Source organism: Rhinoraja longicauda, chromosome 12 (assembly GCF_053455715.1).
Source record: "Rhinoraja longicauda isolate Sanriku21f chromosome 12, sRhiLon1.1, whole genome shotgun sequence".
In the NCBI taxonomy this organism is placed as follows: Eukaryota; Metazoa; Chordata; class Chondrichthyes; order Rajiformes; family Arhynchobatidae; genus Rhinoraja; species Rhinoraja longicauda.
Window position 1 is genome coordinate 37030790 of NC_135964.1, and position 17999 is coordinate 37048788.

The 17999-nt window shown below is 39.8% G+C and overlaps 1 protein-coding gene across 1 annotated transcript; it reads left to right on the top strand.

Annotated features, from left to right (window-relative positions):
- The first annotated feature begins 885 nt into the window (after positions 1-885).
- LOC144598914 (pyruvate dehydrogenase E1 component subunit alpha, mitochondrial-like) lies at positions 886-17793 on the top strand. The gene is made up of 11 exons (XM_078409492.1): positions 886-1022; positions 7106-7174; positions 7528-7701; positions 9023-9149; positions 9879-9970; positions 10123-10215; positions 11373-11528; positions 13204-13275; positions 14585-14652; positions 16655-16763; positions 17309-17793. The coding sequence occupies exons 1-11, from the start codon at positions 972-974 to the stop codon at positions 17471-17473; spliced, it is 1176 nt and encodes a 391-aa protein (XP_078265618.1). The 5' UTR covers positions 886-971; the 3' UTR covers positions 17474-17793.
- Positions 17794-17999: the final 206 nt, after the last annotated feature.

Genomic DNA, 17999 nt, shown 5'->3' on the forward strand with positions numbered 1-17999 from the left:
ATACCTGGTGACACAGTGGCTTGCTTCTGTGAATTTCATAAAATAAAGAATAAACATTAAATACTGGAGAATGTTTGCAGTTTTAAAAGTGACAAATACTGACAGATATGTTTCCAATGTTATCTAATAAGTAGTATAACTAGGCCAGTTCTAAATTCATGGCATCTCTTTACTCAATGAAGATAGTAGTGGCCACCATAAGAAGGGTGAAGGGCATATCTTACTGTCGTTGGCATCCTCTTTATGCAGAGTAAGAATGAGGTTTTATGCAGTTTTAAGAATGTTAACAATATATTCCCCATTTCGCCTTCACTATTATTGTTTGTGTGCATGTGTGTGTGTATATATATGATATGTGTATTTGTGAGTATACACATATACTGAATGTATATACACATATACAGAACTTTTTTTTCTCTCGTTCAGTTTAGTTTAGCGATTCAGCGCGGAAACAGGCCCTTCGGCCCACCGGGTCCACGCCGACCAGCGATCCCCACATATTAACACTATCCTATACCCACTAGGGCCAATTTTTACATTTACCAAGCCAATTAACCTACATACTTGTACGTCTCTGGAGTGTGGGAGGAAACCGAAGATCTCGGAGAAAACCCATGTAAGTCACGGAGAGAACATACAAACTCGTACTGGCAGTACCTTTAGTCGGGATCGAACCCGGGTCTCGCTGTCAGTATTAAGGCAGCAACTCCGCCCAATTTATTATATTGTTTACAGCGTAATATGTTTACATATTCTGTTGTGTTGCTGCAAATATAAGAATTTCATTATTTTATCTGGGACATATGACAATAAAACACTTGAGAATCTGCAGACGTGAGACTTGCTCCGATAGTCCTTCTTCACTCACTCCGGGAGTGCGCTGATCGTCACCCAACTCCGGAAATCCGCTACTCGGCCCGCCCGCCCGCTTCGCTCCGCTCCGCTTGGCCCTGTGCCTCGGGTTTTCGGTGATGACCACGATGTTGCGGCTCCTGGGCAGTCTGATCCGGGGAAACAACGGCGTGAGTACCGGGGCCATGGCCCATGGGAGGGAGGGAGGGAGAGAGCGAGGGAGAGTGCGGTCGGTCGGGCTCAGTTACCCCCCCCCCGCCTCGGTGCAGATGGCGGAGCCGAGGGCGAGGGCGCCCGGGGCTGAAGGTGACGGGAGGACGAGGGGGGGCCGCGACTGCGGGAGATCCGGGGGTGAAGTGGGGAGCGTGTCTCTCTCCCGTGTGCGTGCGTGTCCCACGGAGGCTACTCGGCCCATCGAGCCAATGCCGGCCCCTTCCGAGCAGCGCCAACAACCCCATTCCCCCCGCTGTCAATGGGAGGGAGAAATCTATCTGGGCAGATAGGGGCTGGGCCGCTGGGAATGGAGTGGCTTGGATTCTTCAGCTCTTTCAACGTTACATTAAAGCAACGTTATAAACAAAACCATTACCCCCCCCTGACCCCAGCACCCACCTGTCAGGCTTCACAGGGTTTGTGTTCTTTTCCCTTTAACCACAGTCCCCAGCCTCCACCTCCACCCTTTCAGAACTGACTGAGGATTGTCCTCTACCCCTTCAAGGTGACCGGTGTTTGCAAGTGCGAAACAGTTACAGATATGGATGGGGAAAATGGCAGTTGGAGTTTAACACGAATAAGTGTGAGAGGTTTTACACTTCGGGAGGTCGGATGTAAGGGGGGAGTACACAGAAAGACATTGATATACTGGGGAATTTTGGTTCCATGTCCATAAGCTCCCTGAAAGTGGCACACAAGTAGATAGAGTGGTAAAGAAGGTATATGGTTGCTTTCCTTCAGTCAGTGTGGAGCACAATTTTCAGAGTTGTAGGTGCCTGAAATATGCTGTTGAGGGTAATGGTGGAAGCAGATAGTTCAGAGGCATTTAAGAGGCTGTGAGATAGGCACACGAGTGTAGAGGGAATGGAGGGATGTGGATCACATGCAGAGGCGATTGGATTAATTTGGCATTATGTTCAGCACAGGCGGTGTGGACCAAAGGGCCTGTTCCTCTGTGCTGTACCATTCTATGTTCCATGTAAATGTTTTCCTGGTGCCTGGCTGACCTTAAGCTTTCTCCTACTCTCAATGAGCACTCTCTGGATGCCTTTTGCTGTCTCTCAATTATCAGATTGCTTGATCAGCGTTCATTCTGATGGGCAGACACTTGTTCTTGCTGTTTAATAGGAAGACCAAAGACATTGTCTTTAATCATTGCTGGAGTCCCAGTTAATTAGTCACGCCTCCATTTTCTTGATCTGTCTGACGAGATTTCCCTTTCACAATATACAATTGGCGAGTGTAAACATAGGCATATAATTTTCCAGGTGCCCTATTATCTTTTTAATAATACTTTCCAACATATTCCCTCCAATTGATGTTTGGTTTCTTCCTCTTATGCAGTCCCTCAGAATAGAGGAGGACTTGCTTCCTTTCTGTATTTGTGTGTTCTGGAGTGGCTGATAAGGCCAATGTGGGAGCTGTCGACTCTGCCACAGATGGGGCAGGTTGTGCCAGATGGGTCAGGCAGGTGATGCCCAATGGGTTGGATAGATGTGCTTATCCAGGGCTTTGGTGTGCTTCCAATATATGGCCTCAAGGTTCACATCATCCTTAATTTTTATTCATTAAATTGAGATGTCACAAACCAAGGATATCCTAGCATCAGTGCATTATTTTCCAGAGGCACTGAGCACATTTTGAATCATTTTCTTTGTCCGTCTGGTCATTTCTTTCTATGTTGGGGCTGGGAGTAAGGGATTTGTTTTCCAAGTGTTTTCCCCTTTCCGCATTCCGCAGAGACCGTTCCCTCCGTAACTCCCTGATTAACTCATCCCTTCCACCTGAACCACCCCCTCCCCAGGTACCTTCCCCTGCAACCGCAGAAGATGCAATACCTTTGCTATACCTCCTCCCTCAACTCTGTTGCGGGACCCTGACAGTCCTGTCAGGTTAGCAGAGGTTCACTTACACCTCATGTACTGTATCTGTTGTTCAAGACGTGGACTCTTATACATCGGCGAGACCAAACGCAGACTGGGCGATCGTTTCACGGAACACCTTTGCTCAGCCCGCGTGCGCCAACCTGATCTCCCGGTTGCTGGACACTTTAATTCTCCTTCCCATTCCTACACAGACCTTTCTGTCCTCGGTCTCATCCATTTTCAGAACGAGGCTAAACGCAAATTGGAGGAACAGCATCTCATATTTTGCCTGGGCAGCTTATAACCCAGTGGTATGAATATTGATTTCTCTCAATTCAGGTAGCCCCAGCATTCCCTCTCTCGCTATCCCTCTTCCCATCCAAGTCACACTAGCTTCTCATTTTCACCCCACAAACAGCTTACAATGGCCTGTTTCCTTTATCATTGTTATTTTTTTGCATATCTTTCATTGTTCTCTATCTCTCCACATCACTGTCTATATTTCTTGTTTCCCTTATCCCTAACCAGTCTGAAGAAGGGTCTCGACCCAAAATGTCACCCATTCCTTCTCTCCAGAGATGCTGTCTGTCCCGCTGAATTACTTCAGATTTTGGTGTCTACTATTTGTTTTTGAAGTCTGGTCGGGCATGCAAGCAAATGACCTTCACAGCATAGCTGATAGAGTGTAACTAGCCTCAATGCTGGGAATATTAGCTTGGGAAAGGACACTGGTCCTTCCAATGATGTTGGGGAATTTTATGCAGACAGCATTGGTGCTATCTGTCCTATGCCTTGAGACGCCCATTGTAGGTGGTGTAGGTCTTAGATATATATATGAGGGCAGTGATCAGGAAGTGATTGAATCTGCTGAGTATCATGTCAGTTGCTTTTGATCTTCAAATGCTGTTTTCTTCAATCCAACAATTGTGTTGGTTCATTGAGGACGATGCTGAATTTCATGGTCAACGTCTGTCTTTGCTGACTGGTGACTCCTGAGTTATGAGAAGTGGTCCATATTTTCAAGCGTCTTTGTCGTGAGCCTTTATTCAAGAGGGCATTGTGGTGTAGTAGAGGCAGGTTGGTACAGGACCTTTGTCTCTGGTGTTTCGATAGCAACATTTAGACAGGCACATGAACAGGCAGGTAATATACTATGATGGAGTTAGTTTAAATTGGTATCATTGTCAACATAGACAATGTGGGCTGAAGGGGCTGTTCTTGTGTTGTGCTGTACTGTTCTGTGTTATATAATATTGAGTGCAAGAACATCCATGTGTTCTTGAGTGAAGAAGCTAATGATGACTAAAAACGTGCAAATGTAAGTAGTGTCTGCATGCTGCAGGTCAACTACTGAGCTTTGGGTGATCTTCATTCTGGAGTTTAGTTCACCCCGAGTTAAACACTTCCTGATTAGTTCTGAAGAAAACTGATCTATGGTATGGAATCATACAGCACAGAAAGATGCACTTAAGGTCAAAGCATTCATGTCGATTATGATGCCCTGTCTAAGTGGGGTCCAGCTGCCCATCTTTGACCCATATCCCTCTAAACCTTTCCTATCCATGTGCCTATCCAAACATCTTTTAAATGATGTTATTGTACCTGTCTCAACTATTTCTCATTCCATATACTCACCATATCTTCTTGGCCCTAAGCTCATCTCTGGAACACAATGATGGGACAGGTTTAGAGGGATATGGGCCAAACAGGTAGGTGGGACTAGTGTAGTTGGGCCATGTTGGCCTGTTTCCATGCTGTAAGTCTCTATGACACCTAGAGAACACATACTCCTATTCATCGACTATAGCTCCACCTTCAACACATCCAAATTCATCTCCAAACTCCTGGATATAGGAATCAGCACCCTCCTCTGCCACTGGATCTTTGACTTTCTGACCCAAAGATCTTATATAGGTCAAAAATGGCAAAGAATTGCAGTTAGCATAAGCAATTAGAGCCAAAGATGGTGTTTTAATCTTGTTCTGAAAGATGTCGCAGTTGGATTGGGAGAGTATAATCCAATGACAGTGCAAAAAGTGAGGAACAGGTTAGGTAATAATTTTTTTGCAATGCGGATCTCCCTCATCTTGAGATTGAATATTTAGTAGAGAATCTAGTGATGCAATACAATCTTTAAGAGATCTGGTGTGTTTATAATTCTGAGGTTGTGCTGCATTGTGTTTGTACAATGTCATGAGCAATTATTTATAGTTCAGTGTTTGAAAATGACTTTGAATCTAAGGCCTATATGACTTTCAAGGTTGAATTGATAATCAGGCCCCCGGATTCAAATTCATTAGGTAATTTTTTAAAAGTTAACTGGTCCTATTTAAATAGCATAAATTAACAATACAGTAAAGTGGAGGATTTAGGTTTGCCTCTTATGAGCTACCAACTAATGGGAAAATAACTGTATACTGTTTTGATGCCTCTCATAATTTTATATCAGGCGACCTCTTGGCCTCTGGCACTCCAATGAAAACAATTCAAGTTTGGCCAACCTCTCCTCATTGTTAATTTTCTCTAATCCAGACCATGTACTGGTGAAAAAAAGACACAATATGCTAGAGTAATTCAGTTCTGCAGTACTGGCAGCCTCTCTGGAGGAAGTGGATAGGTGACATCCTCAAGTTTTGCACAGCGGCAACAGGATTCCAAGGAGGATTGTCAAATTTTCATAGATAATCATTTGAGAAAGTGGAATGATGTTATATCTCAGAGGGAAAACAAAAGATTCAAATAATGAAATCAGAATTTATACTGAGGATTCCTACCAATGATTTTGGTTTAATCAAAATCATTGGCTGGACTGCCTGCATTATGTGAACTCTAGAGGTACCAGTGAGTTATGATGGTTTTAATTATTGCAGATAATCAAATACAACTTTTTACTGGGTAATAATGTATTGTAGGCTAAACGTCAGTCACTTTTCTGATCAGCCAATTTGATTTTTTTTTTTAATGTCCTATTTATTGGTATGGTCAATTTATTTTTGTGGCTCAAGTCTTGTCAACCTCCTGACTGATTTGGCCAAAAAATCTATTCCAATTCTTTAATCAATTGAGCTAACTAAATAAAATATAAAATTTCCCTTGCCCCGTTCTCACTGCATCTAATGAATTGAATGAAACCGAAAAAAATTAAATCAGTTCCCCCTCACTCACTGTAACAGGTCTGACTGTAGTCTGGAACAGGTAGAGAACAAGAATGAGAAATCACTTCAAATACATCAATTTACAATAGCTCAGACTAAACATATATTTTCCTCTCTTGCCTTCTGCCTCTCGTTGTTACCCAATAAATATTGTGCATATTTTATCCTTTTCTCCAGACTGACCAAGCAAATCAATTAACAATGTAAATTTATAAAAGCTTACAGCTGTACCTTTCCATTCCGAAGAATGGAGATGCTCTTTCTTCCTGCACATTGTCTGGCCTGGCGCAGGTTTCTGGACTGGTTCCCCATACCCAGTGCAGGGGATTTGCTGCAACATCACTCTCGAGATTTGGACTCTGGCATTGGATGACCCCTTTGGCAAAATTTGTTGCCGGTTACGTGGGGAATTGCCAACATTGGACGATAATGCTCTGAAAGTCCAATGGTGTGGTATTTCATGTTGTGACATGAACATATATTCTGCCAAGTGTATTTATATCAGAAGCCTTCATTGAATTCTGATTTTTAGCCACGTTGCAAGGGGAATAGGCAAAAGCTACACATTTCTCCCCTTTGATATTTGCAAAGGGGAGCAGCTAATGATGCTATTTGCCTTTTGTTGTAAAGTTTGGTTTATGCATACATTTTTGAATATTGGAGCATTTGAGCATATGGTTCTTCCTTTCAAAACTACCAGAGGCATGTTAACTGGTCATTGATCTTGCTGCTTTAATTTGCTATATGTGAATTTATAGCACACATCCATATTCCCCACCCCAACCCAATAATGCTGACTACACTTAGCTTGCACTTCACCTATTCAATTATCCTGTGCACCCAATGTAAGGCTAATACCTTAGCATAGAAAATTACTGTTCCATTTGTTAGTGGTTCTGCCGCGAATACATGATTTCTCTATCTCTTCTTTTTTGATGCACTGTCTGCACACTCCATTATGCATCTCATTGCTTTTGATTTTTGCTGGGCCTTCAAAATTCTGCATTTGATTTCTTTCAGCCTGCCAAAGTTCTTGTGGGATCTCGCAATTATGCAGACTTCGCATCTGAAGCGTCATTTGATATTAAGGTAATACAATTTTGGGTATTTTCTCTTCGTTTCTTGTGAAATATAACCCCCGAGGTTCTTTATTTGAATAGATGAGAGATAAGAGAATTGAAACATGACTGAATTTAAGTCAGTCACAAGCTATGAATTGCAAAATATCTATAGATAACATGTCAGTAATTTGGACGTCCTTTTGGAAGCTCTTTGCTATTTCATTTATTCTCATTTTAAATAATTCTTCAATATTCCTAATGTAATATTATCTCCCTCAAACGTCTGCTACATTCATGGGTGTTTGTATATTAACTTTCTAATGGGGCAAAAATAAGTCATTTCCACCCCTCTTTCGTTCATTCTCTCCTCTTTAAATCTAGAAATGTGATTTGCATCGTGTTGAAGAAGGTCCTCCCAGCACAACCATCCTGACAAGAGAAGATGGCCTTAAATACTACCGGACAATGCAACTGATTCGTCGCATGGAGCTGAAGGCAGATCAACTATACAAACAGAAGATCATTCGTGGTTTCTGCCATTTGTATGATGGCCAAGTATGTAATAGAAAATTAATCAGTATTGTTCCTTCAGAGAATTGTTTTTTAAGTCCAAAAACAAAATACTACATGGGCTAGAAATGTGACTGCAATTTTTACATCCCTAGCATCTAACATTGTCTCTCCAAAAAAAAGATGTTTAATTTAATTCAGCTTATTTTCTGAAAAGTCTTTGGGAAAATTTCCATTGTTGTTCCATTGATTCAAAGTATCTTGAACCATGCGTGAAACTTCGTGCAAAGTAGAAATAATTTTTCGGAAACATGAGAATGTTCAAATTCTATCAGAGAATCAAATTTAAATCGCAAGTAATATTAGTCATTAGGTTTGAGCTTCTCCTAAACTGGTTGTTCAGAAGGCTATTGTGCGAAAGAGGTCTGGCTCACAGAATGGATCCTCGCCTTGTAGTTTGACAAGGTGCTATGTGGTAAGCTATGGGACAGTTTTTTCTGCCCAGACACTGGCTTCTAACAAGAGTTCTTCTGCATATTCCTATTAGAGTGAAGGGCATGGCTGTCAGGAAAATAAGCTGAATCCTAGAACAGGAGAGATAATGAATCTCTGGCCAGAAAAAAAAGGTGGCATTGGTCAGGTACAGGCAGCTGGGATCAACTGTATTACTGGAGGAGTATAGGGGATGCAGGTTTATATTTAAGAAGGAAATCTAGAGAGAGAAAAAAAGGCCATGAGTTGGCTTAGTCAGAGAAAATTAAGGAGAATCTAAAGAGATTTGATAAATCAAGGGAAAAAGAGTAACGAGGGGGTAATATGTTTATGTGTGGAGCCGCAGGAGTTTAATGAGATCCTCAATGAATATTTCTCCTGTTTCCACTCTGGAGAAATCATGAAGATAAGCGAACTTGGGGGAAATTAATGGGGATGCTTTGGGGATATTCCACATTGCAGCAGAGGTTTGCTGCACATCTTAAAACAGTTGAAGATGGATATTTTTTTTGAGCTTGAACAGGCGTACCAAACACACTGGGAACTAAGAGAAGAAATTGCAGCAGCCCTGGCTGAGATGTATGCATCATCATTAGCCACAGCTACGGTGCTGGCAAGGGTGGCTAATATTGTGCTTCTGTTTAAAAAGGGCTGCAAAATAAAACCCAGGAACAAAAGACCAGTAAGCCTAACATCTGGAATAGGAAAGTGACTTGAGGGGATTCTGAGGGATAAGATATACATGCATTTGGAATGTCGGGGTTGATATGGGATAGTTTGATTTTGTGCATGGGAAATCATATCTCATTAATCAAGTCGATGGGAAAATACAGTTAATATCATCTATATGGACTACTGTTTTTTCCAACAACAGGAGGCTTGTTGTGTTGGAATTGAAGTTGCAATTAAGCCGACGGATCACCTTATAACAGCTTATCGGTCTCATGGTTTCACATACACGCGTGGGATTAGTGCTAAAGAAATCATGGCTGAGCTCACCGGTAAGAAATGTTTTGTTTAGCTCAAAAAGCTAATTTATTAAGAAAATCTACAGTATTTTGTTTTAAATGTATCATATTCTACCCCATCTTGAGGTAGCAATTTGAAATTGCATTGTGTCTTGGATAAATTATGTTAGAGGTTTTTTACTGTTTTTCAGTACACACAATAATAAACAAACACCAAATACCACATAAATAAATCACAAATTGTTGGAGTAAGGCAGTTTCTCTGGAGCATATGGATAGGTGACATTTCATTTTGGGACCCATTCTTCAGGCCTGGAGAAGAATTCCAACCTGAGACATCGCTATCCATGTTGTACAGAGATGCTGCTTGACAGACTGAGTTAAACCTGTACTTTGTGTTTTATTTAGGTGGTATTTGGTGTTTGTATATTATTGCCACGTGTACTGAGAAACTGGAAAAACTTCCAACCTTTAATTTATCCAAGAGACTCCAGCCTGTACCTTTAAGGAGCACCCTTTGTAATGTATAAGGTCAGAATACACAGGATCTAAATTTGCAAACAGAATCTGACATTCTATTAATTACAGATAATTGTCATGAACCACAAAGTTAATCTTGCATCTTCAAGTATTTCTGGGTTTATGTAAAACGAATGTTTCTCCCTATTCCCTGGGGTCTTGTCATTTTTCTTACGACTTTAAATATTCTTGAATTGGCTGCGAGCTGACCTTTTCTCACAAACATATGTATGATCTGAACAGGTAGACGTGGTGGTTGTGCAAAAGGCAGAGGTGGATCCATGCACATGTATGCTGACAACTTCTATGGTGGCAATGGCATTGTTGGTGCACAGGTAAACATGGGTCCATGGGATCTCACCACTTGGAAAATGTTTGGATCTAAAATTCTGCAGTTTAATTCATGACTCTACAGTGAAACTAAGTATCTGATAAGCAATAGATGGAAAAGCAATACATCTGATTTATAGTTGTTCCTTTGTATCAGGTTCCTATTGGAGCAGGGATTGCATTGGCTTGTAAATACTTGGAGAAGAACGAGGTTTGTGTTACTCTGTACGGTGATGGTGCTGCCAATCAGGTAAAGTGTGCTTTCTGATCAGTCGTATGACAGTGTGAAACAATAGAGGTAACTGATCCTGAAGTTCAACTGTGTATCAGTGTGTCAAAACATTGTGGTACAATGATGACATGCTGAGCTAGACTGTATGGTCTGAATTCTCTGCCTGGAAGTGCTCCTCTGAAGAGGAACAGGGGAGTTATCCCGGATATCCTGGCCAATAATTATCACACATTACTGAAGTTGTGTACAGGTGCTCCTCAACTTACGATGGGGTTACATTCTGAAAAACCCATCGTTAACCAAAAATATCGTAAGTCAAAATGCATTTAATGCACCTGATCACTTGGCCGGAAGCGAGGTGCAGCTTGCTATGGGTCGCTGCCGTTTGCACCATCACAAAGTCAAAATATCGTAAGACGAAGCATCATAAGTCGGGGAGCATCTATATTTGATGTTATATTTGGTGGGAGCTTTGTCTGCAGATTGAAAGATACGTTTTCTATATTACAACAGTGATTGCACTTAAAAAGTACTTAATTGCTTGTAAAGTGCTATGGGGCATGGCACAAGGGTTTTGAAAGGTGGTGTGTAAAAACAACGTGTTTAATCATTTTACGAGGAGTCAATTGCAAATCAGAAAGTTCATTAAAATATTAAAAACTCCACTTTCCAGATAAGAAGAGGACAGGATAGGAGGGTCAACCTCTCTGCCTAAGTTGAAGTCCAGGCGGCTCAGCACCATTTGTTTATTTTATTTTTGCTCATTTCTGAGTCTTACAAGTCTGAAAGGTTTGTTCATGATGCTATTGCCTCCCAGATGAGGCAATCCTAAATCATGAAGCAAAATCTGCGAGCATTAGCAATTTAATCTAAATAAATAATTGGGATCTTTAAACTGATTATGTGGTTCTATAGATATACTCTGTGGCTAGGAATGTATCAAGCATTAGAGGCTTGTTGTGGCTTAATGCACTCTTCAGTACAATATATGAACATGCGTTGAATTGTGAATGGGCTGATGGATTACATCCCAAATCTAAAACATTTTCCATTGACAGGACTTTCTGAAGTGTTGCATTATTTAAATCAATGTGGAATGCATGGGTAGGATTTATTTGAGTAGTTACTATATCTTTTTTCTACCACATTATATATATCAATCTTTTTTTTTAAAGGGTCAAATTTTTGAAACCTACAACATGGCTATGCTTTGGAAACTGCCCTGCATATTTGTTTGTGAGAACAACAGATACGGTATGGGTACATCTGTGGAGAGAGCAGCAGCCAGCACGGACTATTATAAGAGAGGTGACTACATCCCTGGTCTGAGGGTAAGATGCTGCCCACTTTGTGAAGACTGCAAATGTTATGTGATTTACGAACCAATCATCTTTTTTCTTTCCAATCTTGAGTGGAGATATCACCAGCTAGTCCATCTGCAGCTGGTATTTTTCACAGATACCTAATATAATTGCAATGATGTAGCACAGTAATGCTGCTGGTAGAGCTGCTGATTCATAGCACCAGAGACCGGTGTTCAATCCTGACCTTGGGTGCTGACTAGGTGAAGATTGCATGTTGTCCCTGGTGCCATTTTTCTTTTTGGATGCTCCAATTTCTTATCACATCCCAAAAATGCACTGATTGGTGGGTTAATTGGCTTCTGTAAATTTCCCCAAGTACATAGGTGAGTTGGATAGAATTGAATTGAATACATTATTGTCACGTGACAAATCACAGTAAAATTCTTTGTTTTACATACCCAAGGTTTGTAAAGTGTCACCATGTAAAGGGTGCCGACAAAGTTACAAAGTATCCCGCGCCAGATCCTTGAATCTCCCCCCCTTCCCTCTCTCTCCTGACTGTTCCCCCTCACCAGGTCCTCCTTTGTTCTCCCCCACCACCCCCCTCAGCAGTCCCCCCACACCAGGAAGTCCCATATTTTAGAATATGGGAAGAGTTAACGAGAATGTAGTTAACGGGCATTTTAACATGTACTAATGGAGCACTGTGTAAATTGGTGTTTGGTTGTCAATATGGACAGTGGGCTATAGGGCCTGTTTCTGCACAATATCCATGACTATACAAGGTATCCATTGGGTCAAAATATCTTAAGCAATAAGAGAATTGATAAGAAGTCTGGTTGGAGTGCATTGGATTATAAAACCTACCCTGAATTGTTAGTACAAAGTGTATCAAAAAGAATCCACTGTGCAATCTGCACATTGCACATCCTGGACTAGATATGGTATTTCTTACCTTGTTACAACAGAGGTATTGGGTCTTTTGTTTCTTCAGCCAGTGTACATGTACACAAATAATCCATGCAGTTATGCTGCAACTTACATACAATAAGTAAAGAGAGGAACTGTTAACACTTCTGCTGATCCTTCAAATGCTTTATTTAGAGAGAAAATAATTGAATTGTAAACCTGGAGTGCACATTGACAGAGAGCACTTAAGTGGTATTCACAGGGATACTTGTAACTATATTCTGTCATAATTTGGATAACAGTGGTACAAATTACATATGTGGTAAGCACATTTTGAATTCTCTTTTGTATAATAACTTGTGCTTGTATTCAGATAAAAGTGAGTTGTTTCCTGTAAGGAATGTTTATTATCATGAGTGTTGAATTAAATTCTTACTTGCGATAGTAATATTAGTAAGAACAATAATTATTATTGAGGGGGTATTGGTACCAGTGCAATTTTTTAGTGATGCAGCACATTGCTACAAAGCAGGGTACTAACTCTTGCACGTAGACCTAATGGAGCATCTTGATTAACTTTTCATGCAATTTATCGATGGCTGTCAATAGTCAGCTGATGCTAACTTAGGAACAGAATAGTATAGTCTCCAAGGAAAGGAAAAGTTTAAACTAATACATGCTATAATATAAATGTGGAAGAAGAGCAATATGTATTTCTTGTTTGAATCTTAAGATTGATTTATGTTTGCCTCTATTTCTTTTATGAATCCACCTTGCACCAATGTGTTTGCAGGTCGATGGTATGGATGTGCTATGTGTCAGAGAAGCAACACAGTTTGCAGCAGACCACTGCAGGTCTGGAAAGGTATTATTGACTGAAATGTGACATTCCCTTTGTACTTGGAAGGAGTTCATTTGTTAGCAGTGCAGAATATTAGTTCTTAGTGAGCTTTTAACAAGTTTGGTAGTTTCATGAGTCTAGATTTGTTTTGGTCTTAAATTTGTGGGGCAGCACAGTGGTGCAGCAGTAGTGTTGTTACCTTACAGCATCAGAGACTCTGGTTTGATCCTGACTATGGGTGTTGTCTGTACGGAGTTTGTACATTCTCTCTGTAGCAGCATGGGATTTCTCCGGGTGCTGCACACTCCAAAGACCTACAAGTTTGTAGGTTATTTGGCTTTGGTAAAAAAGGTGTAAATTGTCCCTTGTGTACGGGGTGATCATTGGTTGGGCCGAAGGGCCTGTTTCCGCGCTATATCTCTAAAACCAAATTAAAACTTGCCAGCTACCAAGATGGGATTTAAACCTTTCTCTGGGCCAATGGTCTGGAACCATAGCTCGTGCTCCAGGAACCTAACCATTGTCACAGTGCCATACCAGCGAGTTATAAAGTTGATAATATTGTCAGAGATTTGGATGAAAAATGCAGGAAGGATATCTGAGTATTGAGATTAACTTGTTGATTCACGACCTTGTTGAGCTTACTCAAAAGGAATATATCCCTACGTACGTGTGGAACAATGTCATAAAGTCTAGCCTATAATGAGTCTTGAGGATAACAATAGAATATTTAATCCATTGAAGCAATTCAGTCAACTATTTGATAGAAATTCTTTGGAATTATAGTAAAACTATAATCTACTATGTCATCAGTAGGAAATCTTGATGGTTTGGCCCCTAGCCTTTCAGAGATTGTTTTGTGCATTGTCTTCTGGCCACGGTTCCCAGGCTTTCTTTAAACCTACTGGGTTGATTGGAAAGTATTGTAATACCATGTGACATTTACAAAAAATTGTTGGGGTATTAATAAAAAAAAATATCCTGATATAATACAAATAAATTCTTCTTATTTCAGCATCACTAAAGTCCAGAGTGAAGGATTATCCAAATTTTACTGTAGTTTTTCTACAGTTTTGCTAATGGTTGGCTTTCTGGATGGATTGCTAATAATCAGTGCAATTTGTGGTTAACGACATTAAGTCTTCACATTTGAGTGTTCACATGAAGATGACTCATGGTTCCCTTGCACGAGTAAAGCTGTAAGGAAATTATTTTTCAATCTGGAGTTGAATATGTTTTTAATGGGAAATGCAAATTGGAAAGAATGCTGAAGATGCACTGAGATACTTTGTTGCTACGTCATTGATTTCTAATACTTTATGTTCAACTTCAGGGCCCTATCTTGATGGAACTTCAAACTTATCGCTATCATGGACATAGCATGAGTGATCCAGGGGTCAGGTAATAACAGATCTGAATGAGATATTAAAACACACAAGATATTGGTTTCAACTTGAAATCAGACATGTTGCCTTGATTATTGACTTCATTTGCTTAATTGTGTTTTCCCTTTGCTATTTTTGTATGATATATATAGACACTGGGGAAAAATTCTAATGTACAGTATTTATGTTCACTTGGAAAGACAAGGACTCAATAGTAGTCATCAAGTTTTGTTCAGGGGTGATCCTGTCTTACAAATCTGAGTTTATTTGAGGAGGCAATCAGGAAAATTGAAGTTGGGACTAAACATGGATTTAGTTAGGTTTTTGGCAAAGTGATATAGTCGTCTGATTCAGAAGGTTAGGGTACATGGGTTCCCAGATATGTTGGCAAACTGAATCCAAATCTATCTTAGTTAAGGGGTGATTTTCTAACTGGAAATCTGAATTATGTCACTGGGATCATTGCTGGGACCATTGTTTGTCATAATATATATATATTATATATATGACCTGGATGAGCATGTAGGTGAATTGATAAGTTTTCAGCCAACACAAACATGGCAGAGAAGTAGATAGGGAAGGAGGTTGTGAAAGGAAATGGGTGGGAGGGATATGGATTAGTTAGGTGGAGCAGCAGCAGATGGAATTTATCTAGACAAGTGAGGTGATGCACTTTGTAATATCAAATACTAATAGGACAAATGACAGAGTCCTTGGGGACAATAGTTCCTAGCTCCCCGAAAATGGCGACATAGGTAGATAGGATAGTGAAGGCGGCATGCTTACCTTTATAAGCCAAGACATTGAGGATAAGAGTTGCAGCTGTGCAAAACATTGATTAGACTGCACATGGAGTATTGTGTACAATTCTGGTTGCACACCACGGAAAGGATGTGGTAGCAATAGTGTAGAAGAGATTCACTAGGATATTGCCTGGAATGAATAACTAGTTATAAGTAAAGATTGGAAAGGCTAGGTCTATTATCAATGGAACATAGGAGGCTGGAGTAATTTTGTTTAGGGATTTATAAAATTCTGAGGGATAGTCGTTTTCCAGGGTGGAATTTAAAATAAGAGGACATGGGTTTAAGTTGAGAGAGAATTTTTTTGTACAAATAATCATGGCTGCAAGAGGAAGTGGTAGAAGTGGGTGTAATTACATTGTTTAAAGGGCATTTGGACAGGTACTAGCAAAGGAAAGTAGAAGGATGAAGGCCTAGTGTGGGCAAATGGCATCAACATACTTGGGCATCGCATTCAGCATGGACCCGATTTGCCAAAGGGCCCATTTCTGTCATGTACAACGTTTATTGTTCATTGGACCTTGTTTGGCGCTTTTATATTATTTAAAAAGTAATCACTAAATTATAACACAGTGTAACATAGGACAGTTTCGTCCATCAAGGCCACTGTCCCTTTCCATGAAGAATTGTAATTGTTGTCAGGGGCCAGCTTGTTCCACCCACTGGTAACATGTTTTTGCACTTATTTGTCTAGATTTGTTGCAAATTGAATGCTGCAATTTGATCAGTATATATGTCAATTTGAATCCAACCATAAAATTCACTCATGGTTTATTAGTTTAATACATTTCTGATTGGGATGCATAAGCCTGTCAGCAATCATTTTATATAGTGTCTCAAAAAAAGACATTTAAAAAATTGTACATTGAACCTTAGTTTATGTTCATACCATTCAAATATATCACAGAAGGGAAGTTCAATACCTCCTCTGATCAGTAGTCTTAAATGTAGAATATCAATCTGTAAGGTCTTCAATGTCAATGGTAAAATACAAAGTACTTCCTCTTCATTGTTGCCAAAGATCCATATTGGTGCTGAGGTAATTTTATTTCATTAAAAATATATTACCTATTCCCTTATCAAAAGTTAACTTGGTCTCAATCTTTAATTGTGCAATTGTATTTAGTAAGTTTCCAAAGTAATCCCAATATCAGTTTAAAAAGTCAGCGTCCGAGACATTTAAATAAACACTTGTTTGCACGTTGATGTTGACAGTTACCGTACCAGAGAAGAAATCCAAGAGGTGAGAAGTAAAAGTGACCCTATTACCATGTTGAAGGACAGGATGCTGAAGAATAACATGTCCAACATCGAAGAACTGAAGGTATATTTCTTGGCATTTGTAGTTTGAATGAAATAAAATGATGAGATCGACTTTCATCTTAAAATAACTAATTCCTCATTCCTTCTGTGGTTGTTTTGTGGTATGCTTCTGATGGAAGGTGTTACACTTGATCCTGCAAAGTTGTACTTCAATACTGACGACATTTAAATGAAAGGCATTAAACATATGCAAAAAGTTAAATTCAGCAATTATTAGTGCAGTCTTATCCAATCATTCTTAGTTAAAAAAAACTAGAATTGGGAATCCCTATTTTAAGTAGCCTGCTGAGTTATCTTTTCATTTTCTTGGAGACAGTAGGGTAAATGTATACCCTCATTCAGTCCTATGCAGTTCATGTACTGGGTATTTGAAGAGATTACCCAATCTGTGAATTTATGTTACTGCTGCCAGCACCCAGTATTTTTGCAGTATGGTGAATTAAGGTCCATCTGCAGTGATAGTGCTTGCTACCTTTCTCTTTTTACAATAGTATTGCTGTCAATGGTATTACTTGCAGTTATATTAACAGCCGCGTTGTTTTGTAGGAAATTGATGCTGGGGTCAGGAAAGAGGTGGAGGAAGCAGCACAGTTTGCCACCACTGACCCAGAACCAGCACTCGAAGAACTGGCTTACTACATTTACTCCAACGAATCAGCTTTTGATGTCCGTGGCACCAATCCATGGATTAAGCACAGATCCGTCTCATAAAAGCTATGATGCCTTTGGAATCAGTTACACAGCCATCTGAAGCTAACATGTTTGTTATCATATATGATCTGAAAGTTGGATTTAGAATCCTAATTTTCTTATTATGCAGTCTTGTTAAATATTCCCTACTGTACATATGCAGTTTATAAACCACAATGAATCATTTATCTCCCACGATTTATTTATGGTTTGTATTACTTGGGGTGTTTTTAATCAAGGGTACTCTTAAAGAATTCAGTTTGCTGTTTTAGTTGCAGTATCTTAAATCAATATATATATAATAATAAAAATAGCTGAAATCTGGATGGCTTTACAAAATAGTGCTGTGTCCATTCAATCTTTTTTCCCTGTTCTAACTTGTGATTTAAGGCTGATAACTGTTCAGGTTTTATTGTTCTTTTAAAGATATCTCTCGCAATTAATCTAATTTGTGAACTATTGCAATATATGACAAATATGTATTTTATAGGCATCAGACAGAAGCACCCCAAATTCAGTTATAGACAGCACAAATAAAGGCCTTTCA